The 18,543-nt window shown below is 38.5% G+C and overlaps 1 protein-coding gene across 1 annotated transcript; it reads left to right on the top strand.

The window, feature by feature from the left end:
• The first annotated feature begins 1,034 nt into the window (after nucleotides 1–1,034).
• Nucleotides 1,035–16,606, top strand: asb7 (ankyrin repeat and SOCS box containing 7). The gene is made up of 5 exons (XM_074665619.1): nucleotides 1,035–1,274; nucleotides 3,640–3,759; nucleotides 5,114–5,325; nucleotides 7,626–8,231; nucleotides 15,264–16,606. Exons 2-5 carry the CDS (start codon nucleotides 3,722–3,724, stop codon nucleotides 15,401–15,403), a joined length of 996 nt encoding a protein of 331 aa, XP_074521720.1. The 5' UTR covers nucleotides 1,035–1,274; nucleotides 3,640–3,721; the 3' UTR covers nucleotides 15,404–16,606.
• Nucleotides 16,607–18,543: the final 1,937 nt, after the last annotated feature.

Genomic DNA, 18,543 nt, shown 5'->3' with positions numbered 1-18,543 from the left:
GATCCTTCAAAATAAAAGAACTTTGAGCTCGGTTGAGTTTGCTACGTGAGTTGTCAACGAGTGTTCTCGATGACTGCAAACATAATATTCAACATTCTGTCAATCAGTGGTGACTTATATGAGTGAAACATTTTTTTTAGTTACAGCCAATAAGTCAACAACAAGATCTGAATATATGCACAGAGCACAAAGTCTGAACAAGCTTCATGATACATTTCCGAAGATGTTTAATGTTTAGAGTGACATACTGACTGCTTTAAGAGAAACGCTAGCATCAATTCAAAACTCACCTGTTTTCATTGCTTCAAAAATGTAAGGATGATTTCACCTTATATTTTAAAAATGCTGCAGTCAAATGACATTATCAAACTTCTAAAAACTGGATGCATAAGCTCCTATATTGGCTAAGAATCACGTTATCATTGGCAGTCCTGTTATAATAACATAATAATAATAGTTATTATTATTATTATTATTATTATTATTATTATTATTATTATTATTATTATTATTATTATTATTTATACACTTTCTTATTTTTGTTTTCTTGATTGCTGCTGTGACTCCTGAATTTCCCCCTCGGGGATAAATAAAGTATTTTCTTTTCTATTCTATTCTATTCTATTCTATTCTATTCTATTCTATTCTATTCTATTCTATTCTATTATTATGTCTGTATACCTTACACATCTTAACTTATATATTTGTGAGGTGGCAGTATCTTTCTTAAAAAGTATAATGGGTCACATTTGTTATTTCATGACTGAAACACGACTTTGCTAAATCTTTCATTATTTCAATTTCATGCCTAAATCTGTAAAATCTCTAGTGTATGTTTTTTTTTTTGTTTGTTTTTGTTTTTTTTTTTACCATTTTAGCTCATAAAAGTTCTTTGGGTTCTTATATAAATCGTAGCATTCAGTTCAACAAATACAAAGGGTGGCGGTATGCATCTTCAGGGACGCAAATTACGGCCAAACATGATAAAGAAGACACGATCTTTGAAGAATTCACGCTTTTATTTTGAAGGATTGGGGGTGGAAGTTTCATTGTTTTTGCTACTGGGGTCAAACTCAGAGAGACTTTGTTGTTAAAGCTAATTGAAGAACTGATAAATAATGCTAAATATGTCCTAAACCGACATGTAGACAACTTTGAGGAGGTTACGTCGATGTGCGGAACTGCATTTGAATGAAGGAGCGCAGAAACATTAGGCTCTGATTCATAACCCCCCCTCCCCGTCTGCAGCTGAGTTAACCGTCGGCTTAGTGTCTGTAAGTCTTTGTTTTATACTCTCACTGCTGCGGTTTTTGTCATAAATAATGTTGAACTACCTTCATATTGGTGAGTACGGTGCATTGGGTTCTGTGTGTTCACATCACAAAGAAAAGACATCATAGAACAAGCTAGGACGCTATCGTTGAGTTTGTTAGCTCTGTGGCTAAGCAGCAAGTTAGCTTCCATTCTGGATAGACATGAGCTAAAGAGTTTCTTTGAGGAATTCTGCTGTTAAATACATGGTATGCACCAAGGAAACGATACTGATCCATCTGGAGACTCGACAGGCACAGGTTGGTTTCGTCAACGTTATCTGATTATGTCAACAAATGCATTCTCTCTATTGTCTATTGTGTTTCATCAGCCATTATGGTTGTGATCAACTAATAATCATGTTTAACATGAGCAGGGCCAGATCCACTGAGGTTATCCTATTGATGCAGTCATCTTTGCAGGGATGACTTGAAATATGTGTGCACACAGATGTATAAATACTCATTCTTCACTTGTTCAGATGTCATCCTTCAGTAAATAACAGAAGAGCAGCAATATACACTGCACTAAAATAACACATCCTAGATCTGAATGAATTTAATATTCTTATTAGATACTTTACATAGTTGACTGTGCTGACGACAAAATCACACTAAAATTATCAGCGGAAATCAAATTGTTGACCCGTGGAGGTCCTGATTTGGAGTCACACTCAAAATTAAAGTGAAAAACACACTATAGGCTGATCCAACTTTAATGTAATGTCCTCAAAACAAGTCAAAATGAGGCTCAGTAGTGTGCGTGGCCTCCACCTGCCTTTATGACCTCCCCACAACACCTGGGCATGCTCCTGATGATTTGCCGAATGGTCTCCTGAGGGATCTCCTCCCAGACCTGGACTACAGCATCCGCCAACTCCTGGACAGTTTGTGGGGCAACGTGGCGTTGGTGTATGGAGAGAGACATGATGTCCCAGATGTGCTCAGTTGGATTCAGGTCTGGTGAACGGGCGAGCCAGTCCATAGCATCAATGCCGTCATCTTGCAGGAACTGCTGACACACTCCAGCCACATGAACTCTAGCATTGTCTTGCATTAGGAGGAACCCAGGGCCAACCGCACCAGCATATGGTCTCACAAGGGGTCTGAGGATCTCATCTTGGTACCTAATAGCAGTCAGGCTACCTCTGGAGAGCACATGGAGGGCTGTGCGCCCCCCAAAGAAATGCCACCTCAAACCATTACTGACCCACTGCCAAACCGGTCATACTGGAGGACGTTGCAGGCAGCAGAACGTTCTCCACGGCGTCTCCAGACTCTGTCACGTCTGTCACTTGTGCTCAGTGTGAACCTGCTTTCATTTGTGAAGAGCACAGGGCGCCAGTGGAGAATTTGCTAATCTTGGTGTTCTCTGGCAAATGCAAAACATCTTGCATGGTGCTGGACTGTAAGCACAACCCTCACCTGTAGAAGTCTGGCCCTCATACCACCCTGATGGAGTCTTTTTCTGACCCTTTGAGCAGACTCATGCACATGTGTGGCCTGCTGGAGGTCATTTTGCAGGGCTCTGGCAGTACTCCTCCTGTTCCTCCTCGCACAAAAGAAGAGGTATTGGTCCTGCAACGTCATGTTTGGAGGAAATCAGGCACAGCTCATTACCATCCCAACGAAAGAATTCCTTCCAACGATGAAACATGGTGGTGGGAGCATCATTCTGTGAGGATGGTCTTCAGTAGCCGGGACTGGAAGACAGGGCAGGGTTGAAGGAAAGCTGAATGAAGCAAATGACAAAATATCCTCCATGAAAGTCTGTTCCAAAGTACTCAGGACCTTGAACTGGGCCAAAGGTTTTGCTTCTAGCATGATAATGATCCTAAGCACACAGCCAAGACAGCACACAAAAGGCTAAAAGACAACTCTGGATGTTGTCTTCTTTTTTTGTAAACATGTATGGTACTTACATGTATCTTTTATGCTACCATGCTAACATTTTAAATTACAATAAACGGCGATGACCAGCAGCAGCTAAGATTGATCTTTCAGATTGAAGCTGTGTGACTCTCTTTGCAGATTCCTCTCTAGTTTGACTCTTGGTGTCTGCTTGGTCTACGCCTCATTTTTTCTTAACAGTTTACTTAAACATGCTGTTAGCTGGTTTTGAACTCACGCTTCATGATTCATTTAAATGTGAAACATGTTTAATCAGCAGGACTCATTTGAATGTCTTGTTAATCAAACATGTCATATGATTGTCTGAGGTAGTGGTTATACATCTGTGACAATTCAAACTGTCCTGACTTTTGAAAAAACTCATCATTAATAGCTCCCCACCTTGTTTTGCTCACTTTGTGCTTTTTGTTTGTTGTAGATAATCTGGCTGCACAGTGTCGCCTGTGCCCTCTCTCAGCCCTCCTGTAGTGCAACTGTATATTTACAGGTGCAGCTCCGATATGACTAAGAGAAGCACATCTCTGCAGCTTGTCAAAAGGTGTGTTTTATTTCCACCACCCTTTTCTTCCTCTTTAATCACACTAAGGTGAAATCAAGGAAAAAGAGGCATCTATTGTACAGTGACTTAATTAACTACATTTTAGAGGTTACCTGAAAAGTGAGCTGCTCATCTGTTTTGTGAGTTGAAAGTGAGATGCGTTTGCAAGTTTGTGCAAGTACAAGGGCCTACGATACTGCAAACTGTTCCTTTAGGTACTACACACTGTGTCTTATAGCCAGTGTTGCCCCAGTTACCTTGAAAAAGTAAGCCGATTACTGATTGCTCCTTAAAAAAGTAACTAAGTTAGATTAAAAGTCACTTTATTAGTTATGTTCCGCAGCGGCAGACAACACCTGCAGCTGCATGATTTGGCCAAATTGTGCAATTGGGATTAGAATGAATTATGGTATGAGTCTTCATGTTTTGTTTTAAGGGAACACGCAGACTTTACAATTAAACCAAAAATATTATTTTTATAAATTTTAAATTTTTAAATACAACTAAAGAAAACTTTTACAGTACTTTACAGCACTGTTCAGATAAATTTCAGATTTAAATTGTTTTTTTAAAACGCTTCGTTTTAGTCTAGTTTGTTTTTTATCAGTTTAATTTTTTGTTAAAGCAGTCTGTTGATCATGTTTTTCTAAGACAATGAGCAAAAATGAATGTTACTAGAGAGCGGGCTCACATAATCCTCAGTACCCTGCTCGGGGCACCAAAGTCTAAAAAGTCTGGACACACCCCTGCTTGTCACCAGGTGCCTTGTTGAATGTTGCCCACTTTCACAATGGATTTATTCTAAACAGAGGGTTCAGCTCAGAGAATAGAGGGAGTTACAGTGAAAGACAGGACTCACCTTTCCCCAAGCTAAAAGTCAAACAGCTTCTCCAGCATTTATGGCCACGGTGCACCAATCTCTCTCTCATTCCTAAATGTTTCAGTTAAAGATCTTAGGCAAACTGCCAGGGTGAACAACGAACCTTAATACTGTCATCTTTAGCTGATACAAACTCAAACAGTGACTGTATTTCCAGCTAGAAAGCGAGCATCGCTCTTCTCCCCCCTCTGTTGTTTACATTTGTGTATGGCTGCTATTACACACGAGTTGTCTTCATGCTGAAAACATGATGAATACGCAGCTCCTGTCACTCCCTAAGAGAAGAAAAAAATATTTTTTTAACTAACTTAATTTGGTAACTGGTTTGGAAATAGTAACATGTTAGATTAGTCATTACAGAAAAAAGTGCTTAAATGGTCACTGGCATCACCGCTCACAACAAAGAGGAATTATATTGTTTTTTGCTAATGTTTGGTGTAAAAACATTGAGTCATCTTGTCTGCTCTGGAGCAGGATGCTGAACCATCACTGCAGAAGGAACCCTGAGCTTCATGAGGAGCTGCAGATTCAGGCGGCAGTGGCAGCGGGGGACGTCTGCACTGTCCGAAGGATGCTGGAGCAGGGATACTCACCCAAGATCAGAGATGCTAACGGCTGGACACTTCTCCACTTCTCTGCTGCCAAAGGGAAAGAGAGATGTGTTCGAGTCTTTCTGGAGCATGGAGGTCAGTCACTTGGCTTTTATTCTTTGATGCTAGAGAGATTTTAGAACTAACACTAGAGGGTGTTATTTTACAGGACAAGAAAGTTTTTCCCACTATGTTAGACTGAGCAAAATCTTCATCTGTAGACATCTCAGTCAACCAATGAAACAGTTATAAAACACACTTTTAGAGGAAATGTGATCTTGACACTCCTAAAAACAAATCTTCAAACTCAAATATGATCATTTCAGCTCTGTGTAAGGGTTGTAAAAATGTATTATACATATCATAAATACATTCATACATTTTCTGTCTGTAGTTTTTTTGTGTTTTCCAAACTATAAGTCTTTGGGTTCTTACATTGTTTGGAGAGCACCACTGAGGAAGAAGAGGAAGTCACACTTTGATCAGTAACACAGTTTACCCGTAAAAATATAATATGACAGGGAACCAGCAGGTGAACACCCTTTGTCACGTACAGCTTGAATGGAAAAATGAACTTTTACTCTGAAATAAGAGACTTATTCTGTAGAAAGCTTTCAAATCCAAGCAACTTTACTGAAAAGCTTTTTTTAACTTCTGAATAAAAAAATGCCAATGGAACAAGAAAAACATTCTTGAAAATTTGCATAAAACTAGAATAATGTCTTAATTGTATTTACTTTTCTTTAGTTCCATTGGCAGATCTTTTTTAACTTTTTACGAGCAATTCAGAGCTCATTTTTGTCTTTTGATAACTTGAAAAAAGACATTTTTCTGGACTAGACAGGTGAATGTGACTCATTAAGTCCAAAGTGGATTTTTTCTACTGAAAATAAGACAAAAGCACTTGATAACAATTCAGTTTTTTTCAGTGTTAGCTATAAAAAAAACTTACCAAAAGGTAGGGATGGGTACTGGATTAGGTACTTTTATAGGTACTGTCCGAATTCTGTAAAAAGTACCAAGTAGCAATTCACGTAAAATCAAAAGGTACCATGTTTAGGTACCTAAAGGCATCCTTGTGACTGTGAGGGAGAGGAAGAGTAGGAGATTGTCCATGCTGGACATGAACACAGCATTGCAAGGCTATAAATTGAAAGTTAAATATGTTAAATTGGAAATTTTGTACTTATTAAACAAATCGATATTTTTTTTCACATAAACACAAAAAAGTATCGAAAATTGTTACTGTTGAGTACCGCTACCAATTGCCAGGTACCGGGCATCGGTACCATATTGTTTCAAATGTGAAGGGTACCCATCCCTACCTGAAGAACATGACTAGGGCTGAACAATTAATCAAATTTAAACCGACATTGCAATGTAACCAAGTGCAATTTTCAAATCGCAGAGTCTGCAATTTATAGATATAAAATTAAAAAAACATTTTTTGTAACAAATTTGGAGGGGATATAGTAACTTGTGCTCCTTCTTCCTTAAAACCAGCAAAAGTCAAAATGCTGTTTTTCTGGCCAAAATCTTACATGTCTACACGGCTTGAAGTTAAATCGATCAGTCAGTATTCTTCTGTGATTGTGATAGTTAAATAAAAATGTATTATTCGTATCAATTCATGCTTCAGTCTATTTCAGTTCATCATAACATGTAGGCCTGGCCTTCATACTAAAGAATGGTATAGAATGATTTTATTAATTGTTTCAGTAAATAGTGCAAAACAACCAATAAAATAAAATAAATAAATAAATAAATAAATAAATAAATAAATAAATAAATAAATAAAAATAATAAAATTAAATAAATAAATAAAATTGCATGCTAAATTGCGATCACAATATTGGACCAAAAAATCGCAATTAGATTATTTTCCAAAATCGTTCAGCCCTAAACATGACAAAGGTGAATAGGGGAAATAGATCTACTTTGAGACTAAAAAAAGGAACAACAATCTTTGAAAATGTAAAATAATTATCTACCTCTCTTATTTCTTCTCTAAAACAATGGAAATGAAAATAAATGAAAGCTTTGAAAGGAGAAAAAATGCCAACGCTTAAGCTATTTCAGAGAAAACCCATAAAAGAAACAGGGACAACTTTCAAAGTACTTTATGCATACGGAATATAAAAACCTCTCTTTGACTTGAGTTTTTGCCAACAGTTGCTTTAAAAAAAAAAGTAAAATTGTTGATTAAACTTTTCTGTGAGGACACTGAGAGAACGTGAGGTGGACTGAATCAGGAGGTTCTTTGAGGCAGGTGAAATTCAAGCAGGGATGAAGCTAATCACGTGAAGCTGTGAAGCTCACAGCCTGTAGGAGCGTCTCCTGCTCTGTGTGACCTTTCTCTAACTCCACTCTCTGTCCTCCCCCTCCTCTCATCACAGCCGACCCCACAGTCAAGGACTTCATCGGAGGTTTCACAGCTCTTCATTACGCCGCCATGCATGGCAGAGCACGGATCGCTCGACTGATGCTCGAATCTGAGTTTCGCAGTGACATTATAAATGCAAAGAGTAACGACGGCTGGACGCCGCTGCATGTGGCTGCTCACTATGGCCGAGACTCCTTTGTACGCCTCCTCCTCGAGTTCAGGGCCGAGGTGGACCCGCTGAGTGACAAAGGTACCACGCCACTGCAGCTGGCAATCATCCGCGAGCGCTCCAGCTGTGTGCGGATCCTGCTGGACCATAGCGCCAACATTGACATTCAAAATGGCTTCCTGCTACGGTACGCTGTCATCAAAGGCAACCACTCATACTGCCGCATGTTTCTGCAGAGGGGGGCGGACACAAACCTGGGACGTCTTGAGGACGGTCAGACCCCTCTCCATCTGTCGGCCCTCAGGGATGATGTGTTATGCGCCCAGATGCTCTACATGTACGGGGCTGACACCAACACCAGGAACTATGAGGGCCAGACACCCGTAGCTGTGTCTGTTAGCATGTCTGGGATCAGCCGGCCCTGTCTGGACTTTCTACAGGAGGTCACCAGTGAGTTGCACCAACACACAACTCACACGAACACGATCCAACACCTGTTTTATCTTCTAGACCAGTAAAAAAAAAAAACTGTAAACACTGATAATCACAGGCCCCGTTCATATGACAACGTTTCATACGAAAACGCTAAAATGCTATGAAAAAATCTGCGTTTACACAGAAACTCAGAGGGACTGGAAACACTGCAGTAAGCATGCCAGCCCTGTAGTTGGTGCTGTAACTGTTTTGTCTAGAAGCAGCTTTTGGTAGATCTCCTCTGAATTAGAGTTGGGCCGATCAACTGGTGTATTGGTGAATTCTAAGAGCAGAGGTGGAGTAACAGATGCACAATTTGTTGAAAGACAGTCAGCAGATTTAGCAGAATGAGCAGCGCAAGTACAACATGGTAGACCACCACGATCGTCACGATAGTACTGTTGGACTGTTGTGGTCGGTCACGCAAAGTGAAGTGTGGTGTCAGCGTTTCCACTGAAAACACCGGCTTACTGTTAAAAGTTAGTGTTTTAAGTCAGCTAACACCATATCCGTGCAGCCGAAACGCAAAAAAAGCTTTTGCATTTCACCTAGGGCTGGGGGATATTTATCAAGTATACTCGATGTATCGGGGGTTTTGCGCATGAGATGTATAAAATGACTATATCGCAATCATCGAGTATAAACAGCAACCTAAATGTTTTCAGACATCAAAAGTTAATTTTCTTCGGTGATTTGCTCATTTCACTCTCTGCTGCTCAGCCGGTGCTCCTCTCACAGTGAGCCTTGCACTCCCCCGCCCACCCAGAAATATTCTCCTGCGCATGCGTGTGTTTGTATTTGGAGAGGGGAGAAGAAAAGTCGCTTGCACGTTTCATCACTTGAGTGTTGTGGGTTCCCGGGGCTTGTTTTCTTGAGTGTAGTTGCTTATTTGGGTTTGCTTTGTTGCCTGTATGATCCCTGATTCTCTCCCAGCTTTCCACAACGAAAGACAAACGCTACATGTTTTTAAGTTTCACTTTTGCTTTTCTGCGCATTCTGTCCCCTCTGAGTGCTGATCAGTCACGGCACTCAGCTAAGCACTGCTTGAAACATGATGGCAGATGATTTTGATGCTATTGTACAGCTGAATACAAAAATACTGCGAGCTGGGATATTATCAGAAGACAAACCCAAATGCAATACAGTTCAACCAGACCCCATGCTCAAAGACTGAAATCACTACAGTCCTTTCAGCATGACCAACATTATCCAGGTAGCTGCTTTATGGAAATGAAAGTAATATTATCTCCAACTTTAGTTCATGATATTTTCAAAGTGTTATATGATATAATGTAATATAATATAGTATAATATAATATAATATAATATAATATAATATAATATAATATAATATAATATAATATAATATAATATAATATAATATAATATAATGTAAAATAATATAATATAATAATATAGAATAGAAAATAATAGAATAGAAAATACTTTATTTATCCCTGAGGGGAACTTCAGGAGTCACAGCAGCATTTAAGAAAACAAAAGTAAGAAAGTGTATAGAAAGTGCAAAAAGGTCCACAAGAAAATAGATGATGACAGCCCGTCCACCACTCTCCAGCCCAGCCAGTCTCCACCTCCACAGGGTCCAGGACTGAGCCTCCCCAGCAGTCTGTTCAGTCTCTGTCTCCTGGATCCTGTCTGCTCACAGCAGGCGAAGCTCCTCCAATGTGGCGCCCTCCGTTGTCTGCTCCGTCAGTCACGTCTGTGAACAAATGTAATACTATTTAATAATAATAATGATAATTTTTATTTAATAATGTAATATAATGTAATATAATATAATAAGCCTGTTGAATAAATCTGACTGAATTATTTTACTGGATCTACAAATATGTAACTACATAAAGTTTTGTTATAAGTAAAAGGTTTGCCAAACTTTGCCTGATTGAAATTTTCCATCTTTGCATTCAAATTTTAAAAATCCAATGAAAAGGTCTGCTTGAATCATTATACTGATGTCATTTTATGAATCAAAGGGGTAGATTTAACATTAATGTAGTGATTTAGAGGAGAAATCAGGATATTGAGATATAAATCCTGTATCAAGATATAGCCAACAAATATAGGGATATTGGATTTTGGCCATATCGCGCAGCCCCAATTTCACCCTTAAAACCGCTGTCATTCCCCTCAGTGAAACATGTCCATTAAGAGCCTTAAAGAAGCCTTGTCATTGCAATGTTCCATTTGTGATTGTGTTGTTCCCTGCTGTTAAGAATATTTTAAGAATGTTGACAGTATCTTTTGTTGTGTCAGTCATTCCATAGAATAACTTAAAACTTGTGTAAAGTGAATAATGAAGAAGATTAACGTCCCCCCAAAAAAATCGTATGCTAAATCGCAATCGCAATATTGGTCTAAAAAAATCGCAATTAGATTATTTTACTAAATTGTTCAGCCCTACTCCTCAGCGCTGTGTACAGTGAGCCTTGGTGTGACTGTGTGCTCTGACTCTGCGCTCCGTGCCCACCTCTCCTCCTTCTGTGTTTCTCCTCCTCACCACAGCCGCTCTGTTTGTCTCTCCCTTTCAGAGATCATTTTTGCTTAATCAGTACACCCTGGTGGTCATAAAAAAATCTATATATTAGCTGCACCGTTGTATAAGCCACAGGGTTCAAAGTGTGAGAAAAAAGTTGCCGCTTTGTCCAAAAATTACAGTATGTACCCTACCATCATTGTTGTGTAAATATATATAGAAGAATAGAATAGAATAGAAGATACTTTATTTATCCCCAAGGGAAATTCAGGAGTCACCGCAGCATTTAAGAAAACAAAAGTAAGAAAGAGTAAAGAAAGTGCAAAAAGGTCCACAAAAAAATAGATGATGACAGCCCGTCCACCACTCGTCCACCACTCTCCAGCCCAGTCAGTCTCCACCTCCACAGGGTCCAGGACTGAGCCTCCCCAGCAGTCTGTTTAGTCTCTGTCTCCTGGATCCACATTTCCTTACTTTTTCACAAGTTTATAAAGACAGTAGGAGCCCCACTCTGAATCAACAGGGTTGCCTTTTTGAAGTGAACATCTCACACATTGGCATGAACACTGGCCTTGTGTTACTTAGCTGTTGGCTAATGCTGCTAACTCTGGGACAGCTAAACCTGCTAAACCATGTAAATTAAACTGCAGCTGAGGATGGAGTGTGGAGGTAGATTCCAACTTTAAGACAAAAAGTGAGGCAGGTTTTGTTGTAAGTTGAGAGCAGAAAAAATGTGAGTAATGTTCAAAGAGAAAGAGGGCAGCCTGCCAACAGGAGGTCATAATGAGCAGTGTTCAGACCCAGAACAATCCCAGGTAGGATGAAGAGGAGAACACATTACCTGGAGCATTATGATTTACAGGGAACAATGGCTGCATTCCTCCAGCCCTCTCACTTTTGATATCAAAGATATCAAAGAGCTGTTCTCTGCTTCTGACAAGCTCTTTCAGAGAGTCCAGACCTTCAGACAGATCACATATCTGCTGGCTTATTGATTACACCTCTGCTCCTGGATTAACTCAGGTGTCATGAAAGGCTGGGTCCACACAGAATGACAGGCACCCAGCTCTTTTCACCAGCTGCACACGTCATACTTACTCCCTGTGGGTTTTTCTCATGCCACACACTGAAACAGGACCTTCAGCTCTGTTCTTACGCTTCCTGGTCAGTGGCTGAAATCAGTGGAAGTAATAAGCAGTGCAGAGAGAAGTGAAACTGAAGGAAATACTGCATTAAGGATCATGTGTAGTGAGTGGATCGTTAAAGCAGAGCAGTTGTTTAGCAGAGCAGTCTATTCTCCCCATCAGTGCAGTCAGACAAAAACTATGCAGATCTCCCTCATGTTGCATGATCGGCTTAGTGAAGGTCGGCAGAAAGTTTCAGGCCTTCTATCAAACGTCATGGGGCCCACTGACACCTCTAGCTGCCCGGGGGTTTTCCTGTGATCATGGTCTCAGTCCTCTTTGTTCCTATGAGTGTTTCTACCTGCGTTGGGCTGATAACATTCACACACATCACTTCCTGGAAACTAAGTGGGGGTTCTTCCAGGCTGTTTGCATAAAACTGATAACAGACATTTGAGAGGTTGGGCGAACTGTGTTTGGAAAGATAGAATAGAACTTTATATGTCATTGCAACAAGCACAATGAAATTGCAAATAATGAAAACGCAGAAAGATTGTAAAATATGTTGAAATTTAGATGAAATTTTGACCAAGTACTAGGGTTGCACATCTCTTTAATATAGACGATTTGATACACATCTAGATACACAGGTTACGATTAAAATCAAAAACGATATTTTTAAAAACAGAATTCCATACAGTGTAGGAACGATAGGATTCGATTACATACAACTCTACAGCTAACACTTGTTGATGTGTACATAAATCTTATGTTATAAAAAGAAGAAGCAAATTCTATAAAAGTTACCTTTTTCGAGTATTTTCAAAATTTTGAAAGCCCACATATATCCCCAAGGATGCTGTAAGGCACTGGTAAATATAAGATAAAATGAAAAACAACAAAAGAAACCCATGTCAGAAGTATTTATTTTCACAAATGGACCAAAACAGACTTGCTGAATGATCATTCTTTTTTTGATGGGATCAATACAAAAATGAGAAAAAAATAAATAAATATATATATATATATATATATATATATATATATATATATATATATATATATATATATATATATATATATATATATATATATATATATATATTTTTTTTTTTCTTAAAGACCATAAGTATAGGCCTTCACTCTGATTAATAATAAATAAATAAATAAATAAATAAATAAATAAATAAATAGCGTAAAGCTTAAATAATGACAAATTTCATCCAAACAAAACATTTTTCCAAGCGATGATAAGTAAAAACACTTTGCCAAATTGGTACAACTAAATGCGGTGAGGCTGGAAAAGTGAACAATCCCATCCTCAAAATGCCATAACTAAATTACTTATTTGGTCTTGTCTTTGAGCTCCAGAAGTAGGCTACAAAAGCAAAAATGCAACATTTCAGCCTGAGCACAGTGTTGAGAACACTAGAGGTAGGTAACAAAGGTGAAACATTTAAAAGTAAAGGAGTTACAAACTGAAAACTTTAAGCCACAGCCCTAGAAAAAATGGTTCACAACACTGGATTAAACAGTCACTGTTAAATTAAGATCGACTTAACATATGTGCTTCATATGATTGACTTATCACAAGGGCTTTATAAACAGTATTACAGAAAATATATCTTAGTATAAAGGAAATCAAATTGCTGCTTTTTGACTTTGAAATGTAATCTGAACCAAAGCACTGTCCTGCATTTTCACATTCACATGTGGCAGTTTAAATCTGCCACATGGGAAGTAGTTACTTCTTTATGCCAGATATTTTTTATTCATCATAATCACTTTCCTCATCTTTTTTGGATGACATATTTTTCTTAAGGAAAATCAATTGATCCACGTGCTCATGTTTGAGCGGACTGCGTTTTGTGGAAACAATGTCTCCCACAGTGCTAAAAAACCAGTGTTGCCAACTTAGCGATTTTGACGTTATTTTTAGGTTTCTTTCTGGACTTTCTTTTCAGCAACAAAATTTGAGGAAAGCGACTAGCGACAAATCGAGGGCCTGTTGACAGGTAGGCAGCTGCAGGCTCAGTCCACCACCCCCCACCCAACACCCCACCCCACCCCAGCTGTGGTGTGTAGGGACAGAGTAGCACCACCTTCCACTTAACACTATATTTGTGGCATTATCTGTCACCAGGGCTGGATCTTTATCAAGGAGGCTCCAGTTAACACATGCCTGTTTCAGCAGAGCACCAATGTTTTTCCCAGTGTGGGATCCTTTAAATGCCCTGGTTTGTAAGACATGCACATTTAATTTCTAATCTGGAGAGATGTGGTGGACTGGTATCGTTATGTAAGACTCAGTGGAACACCCAGGCATCGGTTGTAACGGCAACCTGCTCAGCGTGTGCTAATTCTTTTTCAACTTGGTTCTTCACTTGAGCATACAACGCTGGCATGCATGTGTTAGTGATATGCTGCCAAGACGGAATCTTGTACCTGGGCTTCAACCTGTGAATCAAGTCCTGAAATCCTTCCCCTTCCACTATATTGTACAGACATAGGCTCTTAGCAATAAAACGGGTTATTGATGCCGTGATGTCTTTAGCTTGTGCTGAATTGTGGCCGAGTTGTTCGTAAAAGTTAGAGATAACGTTACCCGTCATCTGCTGCGTAGTAGCTGCATTAGCAGCATGCTCCTGCTGCTTGTTATGGGGCTTGAGAAGTTCGTCATACTCGTCTCTGTGTTTTCTCATTGCATGCTGGTCAAGATTTGTTGTGCTGCCAGTGTACTTCAATGCTGCTCTACAAAGCTTACACATGGCGTGGCTTTTGTCAAGTGATCTGTCCTTCTTGTAAAATCAAAAAAAGTTCCAAACTTTAGATTTCTGTTTTGCGGTTGTGTGGAAAATTTTGTGCTGACTCGCTCTCGCTGCTATTTTTACAATCCCCCCAAAAAATACACAAGAACGGCAGCTGTCAATTATCGTTAAACGCTATGTTAAGCCTTGTTTTTAACCTCTAGTAACTAATGAAAACAAAACTTTTCAGAAAAGAAGAGATTTTGAATACAAAGCAGCCAAATAGTATTTTCAAATCCCCACAATGAGATGGGAGAAACATTTCTACGAGGTGTATTGATTTTGTGAAAGTTTGACCACAGCCCATCTGGATTGACTGAGGAGATGGATTTTTTGACCAAAACTGCACCTAACCACCAGAGGAGCAGTTTTTGAGGGGAACTCATTTTGAGCCGAGTAGGATGACATCGATTTTTTTTTCAGTCCATGGTTGGCCCCTTGGCTCTACACACACAAACACACACACACACAAACGCATGCGCGCACACACCTCTTTATGCCCAGTAAGTTGACCATGATAAAACAGCCCATCGTTGTGTGAGTCGCCCCACAGTAATTTGCTTCTTCTCTGTTTTTCCTTCAGGACAACCTCGGACTCTTCAAGATTTGTGTCGAATAAAAATCCGCCACTGCATTGGCCTTCAGAGCTTGAAGTTCTTGGAGGATCTACCTATTGCAAAGGTTATGAAAGACTATTTAAAACACAAGTTTGACAACGTGTGAAGGAAAAGAGTAGAGAGTACCTGCAAATTCTCTGCTGTCGTTGGCAAAGACTATGCAATAACCCAGCTCCCTGTCTGCAGGAACGGTCCACAGGTCAGCTGTGTGCGTGGTTCAGTTCTCTTTGTTCATCCAGATTTAATCATTCTCTTTTTCAGCCCTCTTTAGTTTTAAAACAGCTGCTGGAGGAATGAAAGTAGAACCAGCTCCTGTGAGCAGACTGTGGGATGAAGTAAGACCTCAGACCACTGCAGAGAGCTTCATTCAAACTGCATTTAAACGCATATTTTAACAACTCTCACTTCCTGAGTTTGTTTTGATGAGTAAACAGGAAGCTTCAGATGGTGCAATCATAAAATTTCAAATCCTCAAAATGTGTTTGATGACTTATTACCAGAAAGCACTCGACCACTACACAGTGGGCTAGTCTGCCCTGCAGTCAGTCTGCTACAGTAGCCATGCTCAGAATGTCTTCCCACTGACAAATATGAAATCTCATCTCTCATTTTATGAGTACAATGTTTTTTAGGGTACTGTGACTGACACTGTTGGAGGTAGAAATTAACCATGTTAAACCTGGAACCTTTTCTACATTAATTTTACGAGATGCTAGGCACTTCTCCGACAGATTTCCTTATCTGCTGAACACCTGTACGTCAAGTCTGTCCGGCCAAATTCATCCATTTAGGGTTGTTCTTTTTAAAAAAAAACCCACCAACACAAACTCTACCCACAACAGCAACACATTCCTTCAGAGAGTATTTGCTTTTGTCTGCAGATCAGTGGCTAATAAAGAGAGTGAGATGAAAAAAGCTGCATCTGCGGGTCACTGTGAGGAATTTTTATATGATGTCGAACTAGTCACACTCTTAATCTGATGCCTCCTCAGGGTGTAGATGGCCTAGTGGTTCACATTGTAAGGTTCGACCTCAAGCTGATGGCCCAGGTTCCAGTTTGGCCTGTTTCCCTCATTCATTTATGTCCAAAATATGTCTCAGAAGAATTAAACTGATGCCCCCTCATGACTTGAAGAGTGAAAGAAAATAATCAGGGATCAGATAATACAGATATTAGATAATCAGGTCAGCAGTCTGTGTTCAGGTCGGAATTTATATGTACAGAGTTGTGGAAATTTGTCCTTCACCCTGAAGTGTCTCCATTCAGAGCTCTGAGAAAGTTTACTGGGAGATCCTCTTTTAAAAAAAAACAGACAGTATATATATATATTTATATATATATATATATATATATATATATATATATATATAAATATATATATATATATATATACACACATATATATATAGGGATAAATAAACAAAATCTCTTCGAATAAACTATCTCAGATTTTAATGTGTTCCTGGTTTTGATTTACATTTTTTAAAGAGCTCTTTGCTGTTTAGATAGGGGATTACAATTTATTTTTATTCTCAGAAAATTTTAATCTTCACATCCCACATATATATATATATATATATATATATATATAAATATAAATATGTATTGCATATATATATATATAAATATATATATAAATATATTAATACATATATATATATATATATATATATATATATATATATATATATATATATATATATATATATATATATATATATATATATATATATATATACATATACATATATATATATATATATATATATATATATATATATATATATATATATATATATATATATTTTTTTTTTTTTTTTTTTTTTTAATTTATTTTTTTTCAAATGAGGTCCACATTCCCAACAAACACTATGCAATTTGTGCAGAGGTCACCAGAATCTACATGGCATCAAAAAAACTCCTTACAGTGCCCTTGACAGAGAGCTGTACTTTTGTCTGTAGGGATTCCCTCTGGGCAAATTTGTTAGGAAGATTTTTTTTTTAACATTCATTCATTCAGACCCCCACATATATAAAGAAAAGGAGAGCTGAGGTCTTAGAGGTCTCCCCCTGATGGTGATTGGACCAGTGCTTATAGAGCTCTGTTCTATTCTGTCTAACCACTTAAAGCTTCACACTTCTAGCCTCATTCACATGGAGCGTTCTAGGCTAGGCACCATCAGGCCCATCCACTCACCACTGGCCACTAGTGGGAGCAGTTTGGGGTTCAGTGTCTTGCTGGGACCCTTCAGCATGTGACTGCAGGAGCTGGGATCAAACCCTCAACCTTCCATTTGAGAAACGACGACTCTACCACTGAGCCACAGCCTTCCCACGGTGTATGTCTTGATGTATTTTTAAAACATGGTTCTCAAACTGAGTAAGGGAAGCTAGTGATGAGGTATGTATGAAGCGGTAAATGGTTTGGATGTTGATGCCTCTCTGAATGAAACCCTTCTTCTGTTCAAAAAGGTTTATTTTCTGTTTTACCTCCATGTGTCAAACATCTGAATCTAACATCTCTGAGTGCAGCAGCACTCAAAGTCATAAATGATATAATGTGTTTTAGATAACACCTCCAAACAATCAGTAGATGCTACAGTCAGTGTAAATATGTTACGTGTACAACAGATATTTTTGTAGAGATTATTTAAACATTGACCTCTGGTATTTTTAATGTATTTAAAGTTTGGACAGTGTTGTGATCTATTTGGTGTGGCCTGACTGTTTCTTTTTTGTGTGTCTGAATTCATACGCTCTGTTGTACAAAAATATTTGGAATCAAATAATCTTTCATTTTTAAGGCAGAAATGTTTGGTGCTTTCTTAAAATTCATCATCTCTTGCAGGTAACTGTTGTGGAGATGATACTGTGAATTTTTAACTTTGAACAATGAAAATAAAACTTAGACTTTGGGGTTAAATGCTACTTAACATCGTTTGTTTTGTGTGTCTGCTTAAGCGTTGGTTTCTTTTTTCAACACCAGGGACTGAAGCATGAAGGCAAGAAACCAAGGAAGAGAACATTTCTTTGCATTTTTTAATGTCAGTGTCAGAAGTGACCTGGAGAGGAAGAAGTAGTGTTGACGTATTGAGCCACAGTTTATGTTACAGCCTCATTGTAAGATAGAATAAACTGATTTTTTCCTCAAATTTCCACAAAACACCTCATAATGACAAAGTGAGAAAATTTTTTTGAGGAAAATACTTATTGAAAATAAAAAAATTAAGATGTCACATGTGCAT

The sequence above is a fragment of the Halichoeres trimaculatus genome, unplaced genomic scaffold (genome assembly GCF_033239565.1).
Source record: "Halichoeres trimaculatus isolate MK-OKI-2021-1 unplaced genomic scaffold, fHalTri1.1 fHalTri1_scaffold_3, whole genome shotgun sequence".
NCBI classification, from domain to species: Eukaryota; Metazoa; Chordata; class Actinopteri; order Labriformes; family Labridae; genus Halichoeres; species Halichoeres trimaculatus.
This window is presented reverse-complemented; position numbering and strand designations above follow the sequence as displayed.

What these genes read in the sequence shown, in the direction of transcription:
- asb7 (XM_074665619.1), top strand. Translation starts at nt 3,722, where the DNA reads ATGACTAAGAGAAGCACATCTCTGCAGCTTGTCAAAAG. An exon ending in TCTCTGCAGCTTGTCAAAAG is followed by an intron (nt 3,760 to 5,113) that starts GTGTGTTTTATT and finishes GCTCTGGAGCAG; the next exon opens with GATGCTGAACCATCACTGCA. An exon ending in AGTCTTTCTGGAGCATGGAG is followed by an intron (nt 5,326 to 7,625) that starts GTCAGTCACTTG and finishes CTCTCATCACAG; the next exon opens with CCGACCCCACAGTCAAGGAC.